Raw genomic sequence first — 18839 nt, forward strand, 5'->3', positions numbered from 1 at the left:
CCTGCTTCATACTTCTGGAGGGACTTTGCTATAAAAGGAAGCTCTATACAAAGGACTGAATGACCCATCCCAGCTGTGGATGTACTCCAGAGACTTGATTTGAACCTGCAGTTTATTCTATCACTGCTACAAGCCTGAACCAAGAACTTTGCCATTATTGTATGCAGGGCTGGCTTTAGGAAGTGCGGGCCCAATTTGAACATTTTAGGCGGGGCACCGACAGGGATGACTAAAAAAAAAACCACACGTAAAAACGCCCTTTTATTTCTTCCATATATTATTTACTTTCCATAACTATATAAATAAAATAAAAATTGTATATTACAAACATTGCTAGCTGGAGGCAGGGCAGGGGCTGACTGGAGGTAGGGTCTGCCTGGAGGCAGGGCAAGGGGTGTGGGGCTGGCTGCGGGCAGGGCAGGGGGTGCGGCGCTGGAGGCAGGGCAGGGGGTGCAGCAGAGGCTGGCTGCAGGCAGGGGCTGGCTGGAGGTAGGGTCTGCCTGGAGGCAGGGCAAGGGGTGTGGGGCTGGCTGCAGGCAGGGCAGGGGGTGCGGCGCTGGAGGCAGGGCAGGGGGTGCAGCAGGGGCTGGCTGCAGGCAGGGGCTGGCTGGAGACGGGCTGGTGGGGGCAGGGGGTGCGGGGCTGGAGGCAGGGCAGGGGGTGCAGCAGGGGCTGGCTGCAGGTAGGGCAGGGGCCCCCCTGCTTCTACCACCTTGGCCCTTTAAATAGCTGCCAGAGCCCTGGGGAAGCTATGGGGCTCTCGCGGCTATTTAGAGGACCGAGGCAGCAGAGGTAGCTGGAGCCCCGGCACTTTAAATAGCCCCCGGAGCCCACTGCTACCCCAGGGCTCTGGTCCAACCACTAGACCCCCCCCCCCATAAGCGTCATAGCTCCCCCTTCTCCTCCACTGGGTACATAAAACTACAAGTCCCAGAATCTCTTGCTTCACCCGTCCCACCTCCTGAAGGGGCAGCCAATGGGCCGGAGCCGTTTGCTGATTGGCAGGTGCACTGGCCAGTGGGGGCGAGCCCGTGCCCGGCGCGCGGTGGCAGCTGGCGATGGCCCAATGTACAGGCCCAACCACTCGGCCTTCTTCACTTTAAAGCGCTGCCCGTAGGCCGACAGGAACTCGTCCATCTGCTTGTCCAGCTCCTGCTTCAGCTCCTCCAGGGCCGCCTGTTTCTGGGGGTCCTCGCCCCGCAGCTCCCCCCCGGCAGCGTTTCAGCAGCTCCTGGCGTTTCCCCTCCTGGCGTCGCTTCATCTCCACCGGCTTCACTCTCAGACAGCTGCTCATGCTCTGGTGGCCACGGTCCTGCCGGGAGGGGGGCGAGATCGTCCATGAGGGACTGGAGCTAGCATTACCCAGCCACAGGGGGAACTTCTGCCTCACACACCTGTAGCCCCCTCAACTCCAACCTACAGCCCCCTGTTAGCCCAGCCCTGCCTCCCGTCAGTCCTGTCGGTGCCCCTCACTCCCGACCCGCAGCCCCTCTGCACTCACCAGCTGCTTCACAAATAGTCCATATTCCCTCCTGGCAGCTTCTACTGCTCCTCTGTTTGCCTTCTCTCTCATCTCTGCCATCTCCGCCATCTGTGGTGGGAGAGGGAAAAGGGTAGGGGTGGGGATGGGATCCCCTCTGAACTGGGAGCCCCCCTTCCCCCACTCACCACCTTCTCCTAATTCCTCCAGGACCCTGCTTGCTGCTGTCACCCCCGCACTGGTGCCCCACTGGTGCCCCCTTTGTGGTGCCACCTCCTGGCCCCCTAGTGCAATTGGCCAATGGCGGGTGGACCTGGGGTGAGAATGAACTGAAAACTGTCGGACTGGGATTTGGGCTTTCAGACCTCCCTAACCCCTTTGTATTGTTTTCAAATCAGTGTGGAAATGAGGGGAATCACCCAAAATTGTCCCCTCTACACATACGGACTGTATCAGGGGAGGAGAAAATCTTTAAAACAAACACAAAATATGAAAATCAATTTTTCTCCTACTTGTTGAAAATGAAAACCAATTAAATTTGTCACTGAGCGATGCAGGGGGTAGCTCGGGGCGCAGGAGCCAAGACCGGGTTATTTATTGACTGACGTCGATGGGGTCAGGGCTGGATTCTGATCTCGGTGACCCCGCTGTAAATCAATCAACCTATGTGTCCTTTTGGACACTCACCTTCTCCCCATTCTTCCCAATACACCACCTCTATCTAATCTATCTATCTATCTATCTATCCCCACACAACCTTCTCATCTATCTATCTACCCCCATCCACCCCCTCATCTATCTAATCTATCTATCTATTCCCATACACCCTATCTATCTATCAATCTATCTATCTCTCTATCCCCACACGCCCCATCTATCTATCTATCTACCTATCTATCCCCTTGCATACAGAGGTTCCCAGTGCTGAGGGCTGGCACAGACCCTTTACCAGAGTGAGGTGTGATGGTTCCTTCCCGCTGTGTGTCCCTCCACAGAAGGGGCTCCTGATCTGAACACCCTGCCCTGCTCTCCCGCTCATCCCCCTGATCTAGGGTGTTGGTGCCTGTCTTGCTCAAGGCCACCTACCATCGAAACTGGGGCCCACCCAGCTGCCCAACCCTCCCCCCCCCATCAGGCCAAAGCCCCCAGCCAGAACCCCAACGGCCACTGCTTCCTCCAGCCCCACTACAACTACACTCGCCCTGATGCCTACTCTGATACCCGCACCCACCACTGCCAGGAACCACCCCCCAACCCATGGCCAGGCCCAACCACTCGGCCTTCTTCACTTTAAAGCGCTGCCCATAGGCCGTCAGGAACTCGTCCATCTGCTTGTCCAGCTCCTTCTTCAGCTCCTCCAGAGCCGCCTGTTTCTGGGGATCCTCGCCCCGCAGCTCCCCCTGGCAGCGCTCCAGCAGCTCCTGACGTTTCCCCTCCTGGCGTCGCTGCATTTCCGCAGGCTTCACACTCAGGCAGCGGCGCATGCTCTGGTGGTCACGGTCCTGTGGGGAGCGGGAGAGATTGGCCATTAGGGATGGGTTCTAGTGTTTCCCAGCCACAGGGGGCACCATCATGTCATGCACCCACAGCCCCTTCAACTCCGACCCACCACAGCCCCGTGCTATCCCATCCCTGCCCCTCCCCCCACCAGCTCTGCCGGCGACCCTCACTCCCGACCCGCAGCCCTTCTGTGCTCACCAGCTGCTGCACAAATTGTTCATATTTCCTCCTGGAGGCTTCTGCTGCTTTTCTGTTTTCCTCCTCTATCATCGCTGCCATCTGTGGTGGGATGTGAAAAAGGGTGGGGGATGGGGATGGAACCATCTCTGAACTGGGAACCCCTCTCCCCCCACTCACCTTTTCCCCATTCCTCCAGGGCCCTGCTCGCTACTGTCACCTCCCCACTGCCCCCTGACCCCCCACATTCCCCAAGAGACAGGGACAGCCCCCCAATGACATCACAGCAAGGGCCACATTAGCATCACCCCTGTGGAGGGGGCTGGTTCTCCGGCTGGGTCTCTGGGGGTTCCCTTATCTCTCAGGGGCTGGGGTCAGGGAGCCCCAATCAGGACATTTTGCAGGGGGCTGTCGTGGTGCCCCCTCCTGGCCTACTGCAACTGGCTAATGGCAGGAGGATCTGGGGTGAGAATAAACTGAAACTGTTGGTTTGGGATTTGGGGGTGTTCTAACCTCCCTAACCCCTTAGGATTGTTTTAAAATCAGTGGGGAAATGAGAGGAAATGCCCCCAAATTGTCCCCTCTACACACGCACTGAATCAGGGGAGGAGAAAATATTTAAAACAAACATAAAGTATGAAAATCAATTTTTCTTCCACTTGTTGAAAATGAAAACCAAAAAAACTTGTGACCGAGGGATGTAGGGGGCGGCTCAGAGCACGGGATCCACGGCCATGTTATTTATCTACTGAGGTCGATGGGATCTGGGCTGGATTCTGATCTCGGTGACCCGGCTGTAAATCAGTCAACCTCTGTGCCCTTTTGTAATCTCGCAAAATTACCTGTTGTAAGTTTGTTTTTATCTATCCCCAAACATCCTCATATCTATCTATCCCCTGCATACAGAGGTTCCCAGTGCTGACGGCTGGGACAGACCCTTACCCAGAGTGAGGTGTGATGGTTTCTTCCCACTATCTGCCCCCCGCAGCAGGGTCTCCTAATCTGAACATCCTGCCCGCCTCTCCCGCTCATTCCCCTGACCTGGGGTGTTGGTGCCCGTCTTGTTCTGGGCCATCTTCTGTCCAAACCAGGCCCGCAGCCAGTGCCCAACCCCTCCAATCAGGCCAAAGACCCCGGCCCCAATCCCAATGGCCACTGCTTCCTCCAGCCCCACTAGAGCTGCACCCGCCCTGATGACTACTCCGATACCCGCACCCACCACTGCCAGAACCTCCCCCCTCCCCTCCGCCCAATGTACAGGCCCAACCACTCGGCCTTCTTCACTTTAAAGCGCTGTTCATATCGCGGCAGGAACTCTGCCATCTGCTTGTCCAGCTCCTTCTTCAGCTCCTTCAGGGCCGCCTGTTTCTGGGGGTCCTCGCCCCGCAGCTCCCCCCGGCAGCGCTCCAGCAGCTCCTGGCGTTTCCCCTCCAGGCGTCGCTGCATCTCCAGGGGCTTCACCCTCAGGCAGCTGCTCATGCTCTGGTGGTCACGGTCCTGCCGGGATGGGGGAGTGATCGGCCATTAGGGACGAGCACTAGCGTTACCCAGCCACAGGGGGCGCCGCCTCCTCACACACCCGTAGCCCCCTCACTCCCGATCCACAGCCCCCTGCTACCTCAGCCTTGCCTCCCCCCAGGGATGCTGGTGCCCCTCACTCCCAATCCGCAGCCCCTCTGCACTCACCAGCTCCTGCACAAATTGGTCATATTCCCTCCTGGTGGCTTCTTCTGCTCTCCTGTTTAACTCCTGTCTCATCACTGCAAACGCCTCAGCCATCTGTGTGGGGAGAGGGAACGGGGTTGGGGGTGCGGATGGGATGGGCCCATCTCTGAACTGGGAGCCCCCCCACAGTCACCACCTTCCCCACATTCGTACAGGACCTGCTCCTCGCTATCACCTCCGAACTGGTCCCCAACCCTCCACATTTCAATAGAGCCAGAGGGCAGCACCTCGACCCCACAGCCATGACCACGTTGCTGCCACCCCAGTGGAGGGGCTGGTTCTCTGGCAGGGCTTCCTGCAGGTCCCCTTATCTCTTGGGTGCTAGGAGTCCTCGATCAGGACATTTGGTGGAGCTGTTGTGGTGCCCCCTTCTGGGCTAGTGTGATTGGCCAATGGCAGGAGGACCTGGGGTTGGGGTCAATAGAACCAGCCCCCCCCCCAAATCCAGGCTGGAAAGAGAGGCGGAGGGAGGGGTGACCTGGTACCTTCATGGGTGAGGAGAAGTCGTAGCATTGGGTCTTCCAATATCGGGAGACGCCCTGCAGGGAATAACGCCCGGGGGAACTGGGATCAGGGACAGCTCAGCCCCTTTCCCCCCGCTGAGCCCCTTCCCGCTCCCTGCAGCCCAGCGCCCCCTACTGAGCACCCTGCCCCGCTCCCTGCAGAATGGCACCCCGTATTGAATCCCTGTCCCCGCCTTGCGGCCCATTTTGCTGTCTCCCATCCAGCCCCCCCCCCCCCTTTAACAGCCCCCACTCTCCCACCTTGATCCTGGCAGCCAGCTGAGCCCCCGTCAGCACCTGCCCGGCTCGGTCCGTCTGGACGTGTGTCCCTGCTGAGTGCACCACACTGGTGACGTACGCACACAGGCACTGCCGGAAATCCTCGTCCATGTCTGCAGAGGGGAAAAGGACCCAGGCATCCGGGAGGGATCCAGGTGTCCAGGGTAGGACACACATTAAATGCGATTGGGTGGGCTAGTTTGTGCCACAGGAAATGAGATTCCATCTCAGGGCAACAGCTGCTTAACACCCTCCACCCCACTGCCTGGGAGAAAATGGGGGAGAGGCATAACATGAGGGGGCAAGGAGAGGCTGCAGTGGGGAGACAGCAGTCTCCACTGGGTGGTGCCAGGGGACCCATGAAGACCCAAAAGGGGGACACCAGCAGCGTTCCCCTAGCAGACCAGGACCCCAGCAGTGACACCCCCCCCATGTCCCTCTCCTCTCCCACACAGATGCTGTGACCCAGCGAGTGCCCCTGTGCAGTGGGCAGTAGAGTCAATTCTAAGTCAAGGGGGGTGAGCTGGGCACTGGGATTTTGGGGTGGGGGAAGCGCAAGAGGGGAAGAAAGGGGCAGCAGAGGAGAGAGGGTGGGGATGGGGGCAGGGAAGAGGGTGGGGGCAGTGCAGGAGGAGGTGGGGACTGGGGGAGCAGAGCAGGGGGTGAGAGGGGAGAAGGTGAGGGTCTCTTACCATCTGGCGTCCCTGCCCTGCTCCTGGTGAACTGAGTTCCAGGGTGGGGCAATAGGTAGCACCGGGTGCCGCTCGCCCTCAGGGCTTCCAACACCAGGGGCTGCTCAGCAGAGACCTCCAGGTCCTGCGGGAGTCAAAGCAACATTTGTGGCCATCAGCAGGGAATCAGACCCGCTGTGGAAACGTTCAGCTCCACCCCAAAGTTTGCTGTTTCCATGAACACACGTGGTATCTGATCATTACCTGTGTGATTTCTCCAAGATACTCCTGCCCTGCGTCCGCGCCGTAGGCTCCAGAGAACTGCCAATCTCGCACCAACAGGTCCAGGCGCTGCAACAGAGAGCACAGGAGAAGGGTCACACTGGGGCTGGGAGCACAGAGAGGAGACCAGAGCTGGAGGCTGTTGTCCAACCCAGCCACGGACACTGAGACCCTGGGCATGACGTGGGCGTGGAGGGAGAACAATGGACTGGCTGTTTCTTTGGGGTTTGTCCAGCATCTGGCACAATGGGGTCTGGGTCTAGGACGGGGGCTCTGAGGTGCTCTGGCAATAGAGACAGTAAATAGGAATAGTAAGAATCAGGTGGGATAACAGGACTGGCGGGGGGTGGAACAAGCATTATATCCTCATATGGGGCAGCCTGGGGGATTTGGGCGCCATTCCCTGAGCTCACCACCCCTCCCATCACCTCTGGCCCCCGCTGCCTCCCTAGTGCCCCATTGCCCCTGGCTCCCGCTGCCTCCGTACCCACCTCCCCATCCAGGGCTCAATTTGTCCCCAGGATTGTCAGGGCTGAGTAAATCTGCTGTGAAAAGTGATATTTGTGTGTTTGCTAATATCACTTTTCACAGCAGACGTAGGTCTTGGCTACACTTGCAGCTGTACAGCACTGTGAGGTAAACCTGTCTTTGTACAGCTGAGTAGGGAAAAGCGCTGCAGTCTGTCCACACTGACAGCTGACAGCGCAGTGGCATGGCCACACTTGCAACATTTGCAGCTGTGTTGGGAGCGGTGCATTATGGGCAGCTATCCCAGCATTCATGTGGCTGCAACGTACTTTTCAAAACGCGGGAGGGGGGGTGGATTGTGACAGGGAGTGTGGGTGGAGAGAGAGTGCTTTTTGGAGCATGTTAGCTGTCTATTTTGCAAGTTCCAAACTCCCGGCCCCCTGCTCATTCATTTACTCACTCAAAGCAAGCTGCAAATTGTTTGCTTTTCTCTGTGGTAGGAGCTTTGAAACCTAGGGTTACCATACGTCCGGATTTTCCCGGACATGTCCGGCTTTTTGAGCCTCAAATCCCCGTCCGGGGGGAAATCCCAAAAAGCCAGACATGTCCGGGAAAATAGGGAGGGAGGGCCCGGCAGTGCGGGGCCGGGGGCCGGCGCAGTGCTCGGCAGGGGCTGGGGGCACGGGGCCGGCGCGGTGCTGGGCCGGGGGCGTGGGCACTTGGCCGGGGCTAGCGCGGTGCTCGGCTGGGGCCAGGCCGGGGTCACGGGCACTTGGCTGGGGGCGCGGGCACTTGGCCAGGGGCCGGGACTGGGGTCGGCGCGGTGCTCGGCCGGAGCCGGGGCCGGGGGCGCAGGCACTTGGCTGGGGGCTGGGGCCCCAGGGCCCGAGCCGGGCGGGAGACGCCGGGACCAGAGCCTCTTGGCCTGGGCTGGCCGGCCGCCGAAGGGAGCCGCTCGGCCAGGGGGGCCAGACTGAGCCGCGCCGCACCCCGCCCCAGCCTACCTGCTGCCTCCCTGTTTCAGGCTTCCCGCGAACATTTGATTCACGGGAAGCAGGGGAGGGGGAGGAGCAGGGGGCGGAGCATTCAGGGGAGGGGGCAGAGTTGGGGCAGGGCTGGGGGCAGGGAAGGGGCGGAGTTGGGGCGGGACCGGGGCCCCATGGAGTGTCCTCCTTTTTAAAAATTAAAATATGGTAATCCTATGAAACCGGCACTTCCGCATTCCTGCAGCCGGTCACAACAATGGAGAGGATTGGCCACTTGACAAGGTGATTAGTACAGCGCTGCAAGCATTTACACTCACACCTGTGAGTTGTAGCCACTCTGGCCTTGGCTACACTCGCGGATTCACAGCGCTGCCACGGCTGCGAGAGCTCTCTCCCAGCGCTGCAAGTACTCCACCTCTCCGAGGGGAATAGCTTGCAGCTCGCTGATTATACTAGCGCTTTACAGCGCTGCACTCGCTGCACTCGGGGGGGGGGGGGGGTTCACACCCCTGAGCACAGCAAGGGCAGCGCTGTGAATTGCCAGTGTAGCCAAGGCCTCTGCTGCAGCTGTTATTCCTCTCGGGGAGGTGGAGTACCTGCAGCGGTCTACCCAGGAAGATACAGCGCTGTAAGTGCCCTGCCAGTGTGCACGGGGAGTGAGTTACAGTGCTGGGAGAGGCTTTACAGCGCTGTAACTTGCAAGTGTAGCCAAGGCCAAAGTAGCTAGCAAGTCTAAAAAAAAAAAAAAGGGCAACCAAAAAAGCAAAAGAAACAATAAGAAAAAAGACAAGAACATGCAAAGCACCTTAATTGTATTTCTATTCCATTTAGGTCCAGTAAACAATAAAGACAACTGTATATTATTTTTATTATTGAGTCTGCAAAAAAAAATCCTACATAAATAAATTACAATGATTTGGACATTTATATGTGCATATTCATTTGTGTTTCCTAAAGCTAATTAAGTATGTTAGGAAAAATTGTCAGAGCGGCCACCAGCAAGAGCTGTGAATTGCACTCTGAGGCCATCAAAAAATGTGTTTTGAGAACCCCTAGACTAGAGCCTTTAATGAACAGAAAAAGCCTAACCAGACTGTTCCTCATTGGCTGTGGCTCTCTCATCAGATTACATAGGCTAAACGGGATCAGAGTTGGATGGAAGACCTTTAAATGAAAACCTGCATACAGCAGGAAGTGCTGAAGCATCACAGAGCACGCTTTTCCGAGTCAGTACTGTGTTAGTGCCCCAACTACCGTGCTGCCATCTTTCAGATAAAACCAAGGCCCTTATTGCTTGGCTGTTACACCGAGACAGCATTTTTGTTAGAGTAGAGGGTATTGAGGATCTGTCCAGGGCAATGGGGCTAACAGGTGTAATTGCATTCTTTTGACCTAAAATTCTCATGTGGTTTCTTTTATGTCAGATTCTTTATCTGATGTCTTGATCTGTTTCGATCCGAACACTGCTGTGTAGTGTTAAATAGCTGCTACATTCCACATCAGTGGTAGATGAAGTGTAGTGCTGGCATATAGTATACGGAGCCCACACTTCCAAGACACTGAGTGCCCTCAGTAGGGCTCTGTGATTCCATCCCTCAGCTCATTTAAGTTATTCCCCCATACCCCCAAGCCTGGTTACTATACAAAGCAAAACACAGCATTTTACACAACTCCATACAAAAGGTGCACCAATGTTTGGAATGGAGAATGTAATTAACCAAAGGAAAACAGGGGAGGGATGGCTCAGTGGTTTGAGCATTGGCCTGCTAAACCCAGGGTTGTGAGTTCAATCCTTGAGGGGGCCACTTGGGGATCTGGGGCAAAATCAGTACTTGGTCCTGCTAGTGAAGGCAGGGGGCTGGACTCGATGACCTTTCAAGGTCCCTTCCAGTTCTAGGAGATGGGATATCTCCATTAATTTCTATTTCTAGAAGCTGAATATCTGCAAAAAAGTTGTGAGTGGCAAGAGCTGTTAGGCTGTGGTAGCCCTGATGCTGGGGGTCATTTAAAACTCTCTCTCTCTCTCTCTGAGTCAATCAATATCAACACACATTACAAATTCAAAAACTGTTTATTTAGCATTACTAGCTTAAAATACAAATGTTAACACTTAAATGCACAATAATATACTGTTTTTATGTAAAATAAAGGCCATGCAAAACTGCCTTCTTTAAAAAAATACAATATCTACTTAAAGTACTTAAACACTTCAAGATAACTAGGGAGAAACATACTGCAAGTTGTTTTTAGTGTTCTTTGTTAAATTGTACAGACTTTACAAGGGAATTTGGTGCTGGCGAAAGATGCTAGATTAGCAGCGCTGGAGACTCATCTCCACTTAATCCACAGACCAAATACACCGTAGGTGCAAGCTTCCGACCATCACCTCCTGTTACTCATCTGGGAGATGCCACCTGTGTGGGTGAGCAGGCAGGTCAGTCTCCATGGCTATTTGAACCTTTGGCCTCTCTACTAAAACATCACACACAAAAACACTGCAATTGGCAGGGAACAAATATGCCACTGGGAAATAGTCTGCAACCCTAAATTCACATGGGTCCACCAGATGATATATTTTGGTTACTATCAGCCCTGTCTCAATTTGAACCAAGTGGTAAACGTCATAGTGGTGTTTTTTTTTTTTTTTACAACAAAGTGTAGGTAAATAAAGCTATAAAGCAAACAGGTCTGGAGATGAAAACCCTTCCTCAGAAGAATGCGACTTCAATTATTACTTTGGCAGGATCAGACCCAATCTTTGGCAGAGCTCATGAAGAACCACCAGCCTCCCTCCATTTCTGAAATGTTATCAAGCATTTTCCTTCCATATATGACAGAAGAGCTTTTCATATTGTACCAAAGATTTATTGCAAAAGACAGCATCTTGAATACCTTCAGAGGGACAGCCATCAAACTTTAAAATATTAAATCCTCTTTTGCTAGAAATTCTGTTCTGGTCAGAGATTTTCATTGATTAAGAATAGCGAAGGGGGGGAGGAATAAAAGAATAAACAGCCCCAACCTGAATGATTGGGTGACAAAAAGTTCAGCTAAAAGCTAGGTCTCAGTTTCTTGCAGGGGAGACTGTTCTGGCAGGCAATTATGTGTCTCCCTAGGCAGCATGGTCCATTAACCAACTCAACTGCAATATCAGGAAACAGAAATCCTGACCTTCTGCCTAGGGAGCAGTTCAAGGGCACAGCCAGCAGGACTGATAAGGAGGTTTGATATTCTATCCAATAGAGGGCAGTGGTGCGCGCGCTCTCTCTCTCTCTCTCTCTCTCTCTCTCTCTCGTTGATCCCCTGGCTAAAGGAGCACTTGCCTTTGCTCAACCAGCAGAGAAAACTAACTACACATGAGCAGATCTTTGCACAGACCCAAATGTGATTTTTTTTAAAGACACCAGGTGCCAATACCTACTATGGAACTGAGGTGGGAAAAGGATGAGGAAAACCCTAAATCAATGCATCTAAAGTCATGCTGCACCATAACCAAATGAAGTCACAAACATTTGTAGGGCAGGCACAAATATCACTCAATGTTTTAGTTTCTGATCATTAATAAGCAAAATTATCCCAAACACAGACACTGGTATTCTGCCCCTGGTTCACAGGACTTAGGGATATAAAGACCAAAAAAATCATTAGAAAAACATTGGATGCTTGAAGATAACACTGTGGGTCACACTCCAAGATAACTATTTAGCGCACACACTAGCTATGAAGCCAGATAGCGTGAAAACTATGTAATGGGATAGGCAAAATAAAAACATTAAAATAAAGCTTTTAGAAGTGTTACTAACACTACTTAGTCTTATTAAAACGAGAAGAATCTTAAAAAAATCAAACAGACTTAAATCAATTATACTATTCCAATTTCAGCTCCAACAGCAAAACTGGCTTGATTACTTATTTTCTCTTTCAGTCGTTTTTACTTCTTGGTTCTCAGGCACCAGCAAAGTGCTGGTGTCTTTGGGTTTCCAATAGTGACAGGGAAGGCTTAACCTTCCAAATACAGCTGCTTTTGATGGACTTTAAAAAGTCTCAAAAATATTTCTCTCCATATTAACTTTTATAAACACTTTCTGCATCCCCAACCCCAACCAAAAAGCCCCAGGACAAAACAGAAATTGGAGTCTGCACTAGTTAGCAGTGTCCCCTTTAACTCATGAATGCAGTAGATATGATACAGGGAAAGGGGTGGGGATTTCAGCCAAAGAATGCTATAAAGAAACCGAAATGCAGCAGTGAATAACAGATAAAAATGTTGTTCACAGTTCAAAGTCACGCCATTTGGGATTTTCAAAGGCACAAAGGGCGGTTAGGCACCTGAAGCATTGGAAGTTGAGGGCGTGACTCCCTTTGTGCCTTTGGAAATTTCTCCTGCACGTTGTGAAGAACAAGGCTGAATGCTTCAACCAGCCAAGAAGTGCACCAGTAGCCACAAGCCGGAGATGCTCATTGCTCTCACAGTATGGTTCATTAATGGTACATGTAATTTAAAACATTGTTTAAAAATTCTTTGGCTGGTAGCAGGGGTCTGCGCAACATGTTCTGCTCTGAAACAAAGTTCTTAGTAAGAGGATAAAAGGAAAGAGTAGGAAAATTATAAATACTATCTCTGCATTATTTGCCACCAGCTTTTTACACAGTCCCCGGACTATTTGCTCTCCTTGTCCATGTATCTTTATCCCCCAGAAGCCCAACTGCCTTTTTAACAGCAATTTGTGGCCTAGCAGCCTCTCTCTCAACTCATCTTCATTTATTGAAGCTATGGACTTGATTCATCACTGAGTTAGTCCACTTCTGAGCGGGTGAAACTCCACTGAGATCAGCAGCGACATAAAACCAGAGGGACACACTGGTGAATCTCTCTTCATCCCAAATGCCTCTCTTCATGCCCCTCCCTCTCTGCCCCATCCCTATAGAGTGCACAATTATCTTTGTCCGTTCTCCACTGATTTTCTCCTCCCCTTCCACGTTGTATGCGTGTGTTCCAGTGATGAGGCCCCACTTTTGGGAGGAGGGTCTCAGCTACAATATCATCAGAAAAATCCAGCCAAAATGTGGCTCTGGACAATGAGTGTCCTCAGCCATACCCCAAGAACTGTGACCATGTACCACATACAACACTTTGCCCAACAACGCACTGTACTGAGTTAACAACAGAAGCCTTTGGGAGGTAGAGAAGTATTGTTATCCCCATTTTACAGAAGGGGAGACTGAGGTTAATTGACTTGGCCAAGGCCACACTAGATTACACACATCAGTGCTAGAGCTAGATTAGAATTTGGGAGTTCTGGTCTCCTGACCTTTGGTTCAGTCCAAAATTTGCTGCCTCTCTGGGAATTTTAATTCCAAGCTCACATTCAGAGAGGGAAATATATAAGTTTGTGGGATCTCTGCAAGTCTGACTGATGGGTTTAGCAGGGTTTGGTTTGGGTTTTTTTGTGTGCCTATGAAAGTGACAGGTGGTGCGCACCCAAGTATCACCATGCCCCTACCCCTCACTGCATCCCCTTATCCTCCATAAATACTACGGCACCTAAAATACACTTGTAGATATGCTAATTCTATAATATGCAATGAGATGGACATTGACCCACAGATCCCTGCACCCCCCACCTCTGTCAAGAATTTCTTGGGGGAGGGGCAGTTGGTACCACAGACTTGTGTAAATAATTACTGGTTATTGAGTCACACCTGCCCTCATGCTTGATACAACCATACGATCCAGAATCCTTTGGTGGCCTTTTATGTTTCTTCTCTTTAGCCAACCCATACTATAATGCATTACTGGATATACTGTATAAGAATCTGATCCTAGTTTTGAAGGCTGGGAGTCCTATATCCATAAATCTGAGCCCATTCAAATCAGATAGACTGAGACTGGGGTAAAACACCATCAGGGACCGAGTAAGGTGAAATATGGCCCATGGACCAGCCAAAACAATGGGGCCCCAAATCTGCTCGAGTCCAGGCCAGTGAGTAGTGCGAGAGGTACAAACCTTCAGGTACTCTTCAGAGCAAAGGGCCCAGTTCAGCCACTCTGTTCAATCCAGTCTTAATTCACCACTGATTACTCTGGGGTTCAGAAGGAATGTGAGGGTGACATAAGAAGCCATTTTCTAAAAGCTAACAGGCAATAGATGCTCCTTACCTCTAACCTAAGCAAACATTCAGCTGCTGGTGATAAATCGTAACGGATTACTCAAAGAAGGCTTACCAGTAAAAAAACACACCACTCCATCCACTACTCCAGATTGGTAGGGAATAAAAACAGCCACCTGAACAGAAGCAGGGCGATGACCATTTTGTGTATGCAAGTCTGGTCACACCCACCCCACCCCACCCAATCTGCATCCCAGATTCAAAATATAGAGTTCCTGACATTTTACACTGTGCTGCAATATTCCTCAGGGGAACATACACTGTCTGAGGCCCCAGAGGTGAAAATGAGGTCTTGGGAAGATCTGTGTCTCTCCTAGATCCCACACTCATCCACCCACCTAGCATGCAATGATTCCAGAAAGGAAGGAGAGAAAACATTGTCACTTATTTGGCTATTTTCCTGGATGGGAGAGAGGTCACCAAGCACCACGATAGTGTCAAAATGGGCTTGGTGTCACTCCATGCCTTGCCTTCCCCAGTTCACAGTTCCCCACTCCTCTGGCTCTCCAGCCACTCCCTCCGTATCTCCGCAATCTCCTGACCATACCAGTTGTGTAGCTTGGAGAAACAGGCTGTCTCCGGAGACACGGGGCTTTCCTGCCCAGCCAAAGAGAGGCCAGTGGCGAGTGCTCCGCCTCCACTGCCAGCTGCCAAGCGCCGGCGAGGAGGCAGGGGCGGGGGTTTGGTGCACCCCCCATCATGGTCAGAGCAGGAGGCCCCTGCAGGAATGTAACCACTGCCCCATGTGGAGTAACCGTTCTCCAAGATGGGAGGCTGTTCCTGGACAAGCGCCATAGCAGGATTGGACAAATGCCTTTTTCTGCCAGATGACGACTTCCTTGGAGATTTGTGGCAGGCAGCCAAGCTCTTACGGGCATCCTCCAGCTGCTTCTCCAGCTCTCTCACCACCAAACGCATGTAGTCAAAGCTGGCTCGCGAAAGCGCCTTCACCCATCCCTCCATGGCGGCCTGGCAGTCGGCCACCAGCACGTAGGCCTTGGCGCCAGCGTCATCAAAGCGGATGGCAAAGGCAAACTCCTCGGCAGCCTCGCACAGTTCCACGGTGCAGCCCTCCAGCACAACAAGCCCGAGAGGGTCCCGGCTCTCACGATCTTCAAAATAGAACAGCAGGTTGCCCTTGAGGATGAACCAGCGACGGTGGTAGGAAGTGGTGTGGTGGTGGTGGTGGTGATGGTGGTGCCGCTCGACACGCTTGTGGAGGAAGCCGGCATGGTCTGTCGGAGAGTCACATGTGGCATAATGCACCACACTTCGCTCATTCAGCTTCATCGTCCTGGCAGGGCAAAGACAGAGGTGGCAAGGGAGCCAGTTCAGTGCAAGGAACAACTCCTGCTTTGGAACAGACTATTAAGCCAGTTAGTGCAGTGTCCAATCTTCTCAAGTAGCAGCCATTGCTTAATATTGAAGAGGAAGGTGTAACCCCCCCACTGCACCTTAATAAGCAGTTCTAGACCCTGGGAGAAACGTCATCCTGATTCCAGCAAATAATCATCATGATGTCTATTGTACAATGTTTAATACTAAGTGTCAGTCCAGATGTTGGGCCAGATCATCAACTAGCATAAAAGAAGCACAGCTCCTCTGAAGTCAGGGGAGCTGTGCCAGTTTACACCAGCTGAAGATCTGTGGCCTTTTATTCTGTTTTATTCAAACAAATGATTACTTCTTTACATTTTTGTGAATTTCACTATTTACTTCAATATCCTGCAGCAGTGAATTCCACAGATTAACTGTGTGTCACTTAAGAGGTATTTTCCCTTTATTCCTTTTACATCAGTTGTCTCTTAATGCCACCGAATGCTCTCTTACTCTAGTATTATGGGACTGGATAAACAGAAGGTGTCTTTCAAACTGAGCAATGTCTGTTACCTCCCCTCTGCAGCAAATGCTTTCCCTGCCCTCCCACTTGTCACCTACAAGACAAGCAGCAGCCCTCGGCCCAGTCCCCTTCCTTCAATGCAGTAGCCTAGCTTGCCCAGTATGTGAACAGGATCTGGGATGGGGGCAAGGAGATACCATACCTTGGCAGCTATGATGGTCAGACTGCAGCTCACTGGCCTCTTCCCTGAACAGGCTCGGTCTTTGACAAGGGTCCACAGTGCTCCATCCTTCTGCTCCCCACGTCCAGTCAGAGGGAAGGTACCGAAGAGAGGGTCACAGAGACCAGGGCAGTTTGGAACTGAAACACAAGGTCACATCACTCAGATATATATTCCCCATCATAAAGTCAACAGAATGAACCTGAGCAGAGTTCACACTAATGGCAGGGCTGAGCACACATTCAACAAGATTACCTGAACCACAGTCAGGACCTGCCGAACTCATACACTCAGCCGCTGGGTGGAAAGGGAGTTCCAGTCTAGATAGAAACACTGAACTGGAGCCCAGCCCAGCCTTGTGTGGCGCAATACTGCCGGTAGCTGATGGAAGAATGGATTTTAAACTGTTTTCCTTTGAAATATATATATGCAACTCAATTCTCAAGGCTGGAAATAGATTCTGTGGTTGATTCTGGATCCTGAACAGCTTTTTTTGTTTACAGAAGCATTTCCGTTTACCATCTGCAACCCTGTACTGTGCAATCCAACACACAGTATACACTGGATCATACATAACAATGTTATGATGCAGTCCTTTTACTTTTCCAGCCTGCTGGCACGTGTTCTCCAGCTAAAACTTAGGACAAAGAAATGCACAAAACAGGATGAACTGGATTATAAACCATGACTTTCACCTCCACCCAATCAGCATTCAAGATTCTCCTCCTCCTACATTCCTGCCCTGTCAATTAGACTATAAAATCCCCCCTACCGCCAAATATTCCAAAGTGTTCCTCCCTAGACTGTGCTCTTCAGGCAGGGACACAGGGCCCAGTTCTCCTCTCACTTCGGTTGGAAGTGATTCCATTGACCAGTGTAAGTAAGAGGAGAATCAGGCCCTGGTTTTTCATGGATGTACGGACAGGACATAAATCGTGGGTGCCACTGGAATACATTAATACACAGTAAGTCTCCATTACCCTCCCGCAATATCCTGAAACCCTCCATGTCACTTCACTGTATATCTGAGAACTCTGGAAATAAACCCTGGGGATACCCCTTCACTGAATTCAGCATTTACTCCTGCTCTTGGATTTTGTACAAGGGACCTCTTTAGAGTATATCTCCACTCTTGCTCACAATACAGGCACCAGAATATTTCTGCATTTTCCTCAACCTCTGACCATTCACAAATCAACACCCTTAACTCTTCCAGGGTCCCCAGTCCCAACAGCAGAGAAGCATTTATACAGAAGGCTGAGCCATACAGGAAAAATCCCATATTGTGCAGGGATTTTGTTTTTATTTGTCTGCAAACGGCCTGGCACCTTTTTTGCTGTTACATACACAAAAAGAACAATCATCTTGTTCGCATAAAGGATGTGGTTACCTCTGCGTGGCTGGTAGGAGCAGCCAATTTCCTAAGCCCATGATTCCAAATGCAACTGTGAAGACTCACAGAAAGGGAAGTTTTGCTGTTTCAATACTCTTTTCCCAGAGAAGTGAAAATCTAAAAGGAAGGGGGGGAGGGAGGATTTCCATGCACAAAAGGGAAGATAAATGTACAATAAATGTACAGCAAAGTAAATACTGTATTTTCTGGCGTATAAGACTACTTTTTAACCCAGGAAAATCTTCTCAAAAGTCGGGGGTCGTCTTATACGCCGGGTGTCGTCTTATAGGGCGGGTGCTGAAACTTCCGAGCCGGACTGGAGAATCTGCGGTCGCCGCATATGGTGGGGGGAGCTCAAAAATGGCTGCGGCCACATCCCCGCCCGATGACGAGGTGAGGGGGTGCCTCACCGGGAAGGTGTAAGTGAAGGGCGGAGCAAGCTGCAGGCGTCCGGGACGCCCGGGGTATGGAAAAAAGAGATAGAGCGGCGCTGTGCCCAGAAAAACACGCCTCTTTCACCCGTCTGGCCCGCCCTTGTATCCTATTACCGTACCTCCTTCTCTGCCTCTCAGATCTCGCTCCTGAGGACTGCAGTGAAGTGGTGCAGGCGTGCATGTGCGAGATCTGAGAGGCAGAGAAGGAGGTAATAGGATACAAGGGCGGGCCAGACGGGTGAAAGAGGCGTGTTTGCGCTACCGCTCTGATAGTCTTGGAGACAGGGAGGGCTGGGCAGGCAGGGAGAGCTGACCAATCCAAGCAGGCTTTGTATACAACAACCAGCCAATCGCCGGTAAGGTACATCGCTTGCCGTGATTGGCTGGTTGTTGTATACTGGGTACCACATACAGTACAGCACCAGTATCTGTACCTGTTCATACAGTATAGCACCAGTACATACAGTACAGTATACAAATGTCCAACATTTTTCTGCTAAGTACCTGCATGTCATAAGCATTTGAATTAAAATTACCATATTGAAATCAAATCTGATGTTTTTTTAATTTTTTTTTTGGTGTGCGTTGGAAGAGGGGTAGTCTTATACGGCGAGTATATCCCAAACTCTATATTTTAACTGGAAAAGTTGGGGGTCGTCTTATACGCCCAGTCGTCTTATACGCCGGAAAATACGGTACATTAGGCCAGA

At 51.7% G+C, this 18839-nt stretch overlaps 1 protein-coding gene across 7 annotated transcripts; it reads right to left on the bottom strand.

Moving 5' to 3' along the window:
• Positions 1–250: 250 nt before the first annotated feature.
• Positions 251–18291, bottom strand: PHETA2 (PH domain containing endocytic trafficking adaptor 2). 7 transcript variants are annotated; one of them, XM_065562790.1, is made up of 12 exons: positions 16558–18290; positions 16285–16442; positions 6600–6686; positions 6357–6480; positions 5647–5777; positions 5368–5421; positions 4844–4936; positions 4442–4654; positions 3179–3259; positions 2770–2982; positions 1502–1582; positions 251–1312 (listed from the first exon to the last, which is right to left on the bottom strand). In XM_065562790.1, the coding sequence occupies exons 1-12, from the start codon at positions 16874–16876 to the stop codon at positions 1100–1102; spliced, it is 1767 nt and encodes a 588-aa protein (XP_065418862.1). In that variant the 5' UTR covers positions 16877–18290; the 3' UTR covers positions 251–1099. The 7 variants fall into 7 exon arrangements, 6 of the variants coding, with proteins under 6 accessions (XP_065418862.1, XP_065418854.1, XP_065418884.1 ...); XM_065562782.1 differs by having other exon boundaries at positions 1502–1591; positions 16558–18289; XR_010591764.1 differs by having other exon boundaries at positions 1291–1312; positions 1502–1591; positions 1993–2982; positions 16558–18291.
• Between the last annotated feature and the right edge of the window lie 548 nt (positions 18292–18839).

The sequence above is a fragment of the Chrysemys picta genome, chromosome 1 (assembly GCF_011386835.1).
Source record: "Chrysemys picta bellii isolate R12L10 chromosome 1, ASM1138683v2, whole genome shotgun sequence".
Taxonomy (NCBI): Eukaryota; Metazoa; Chordata; order Testudines; family Emydidae; genus Chrysemys; species Chrysemys picta.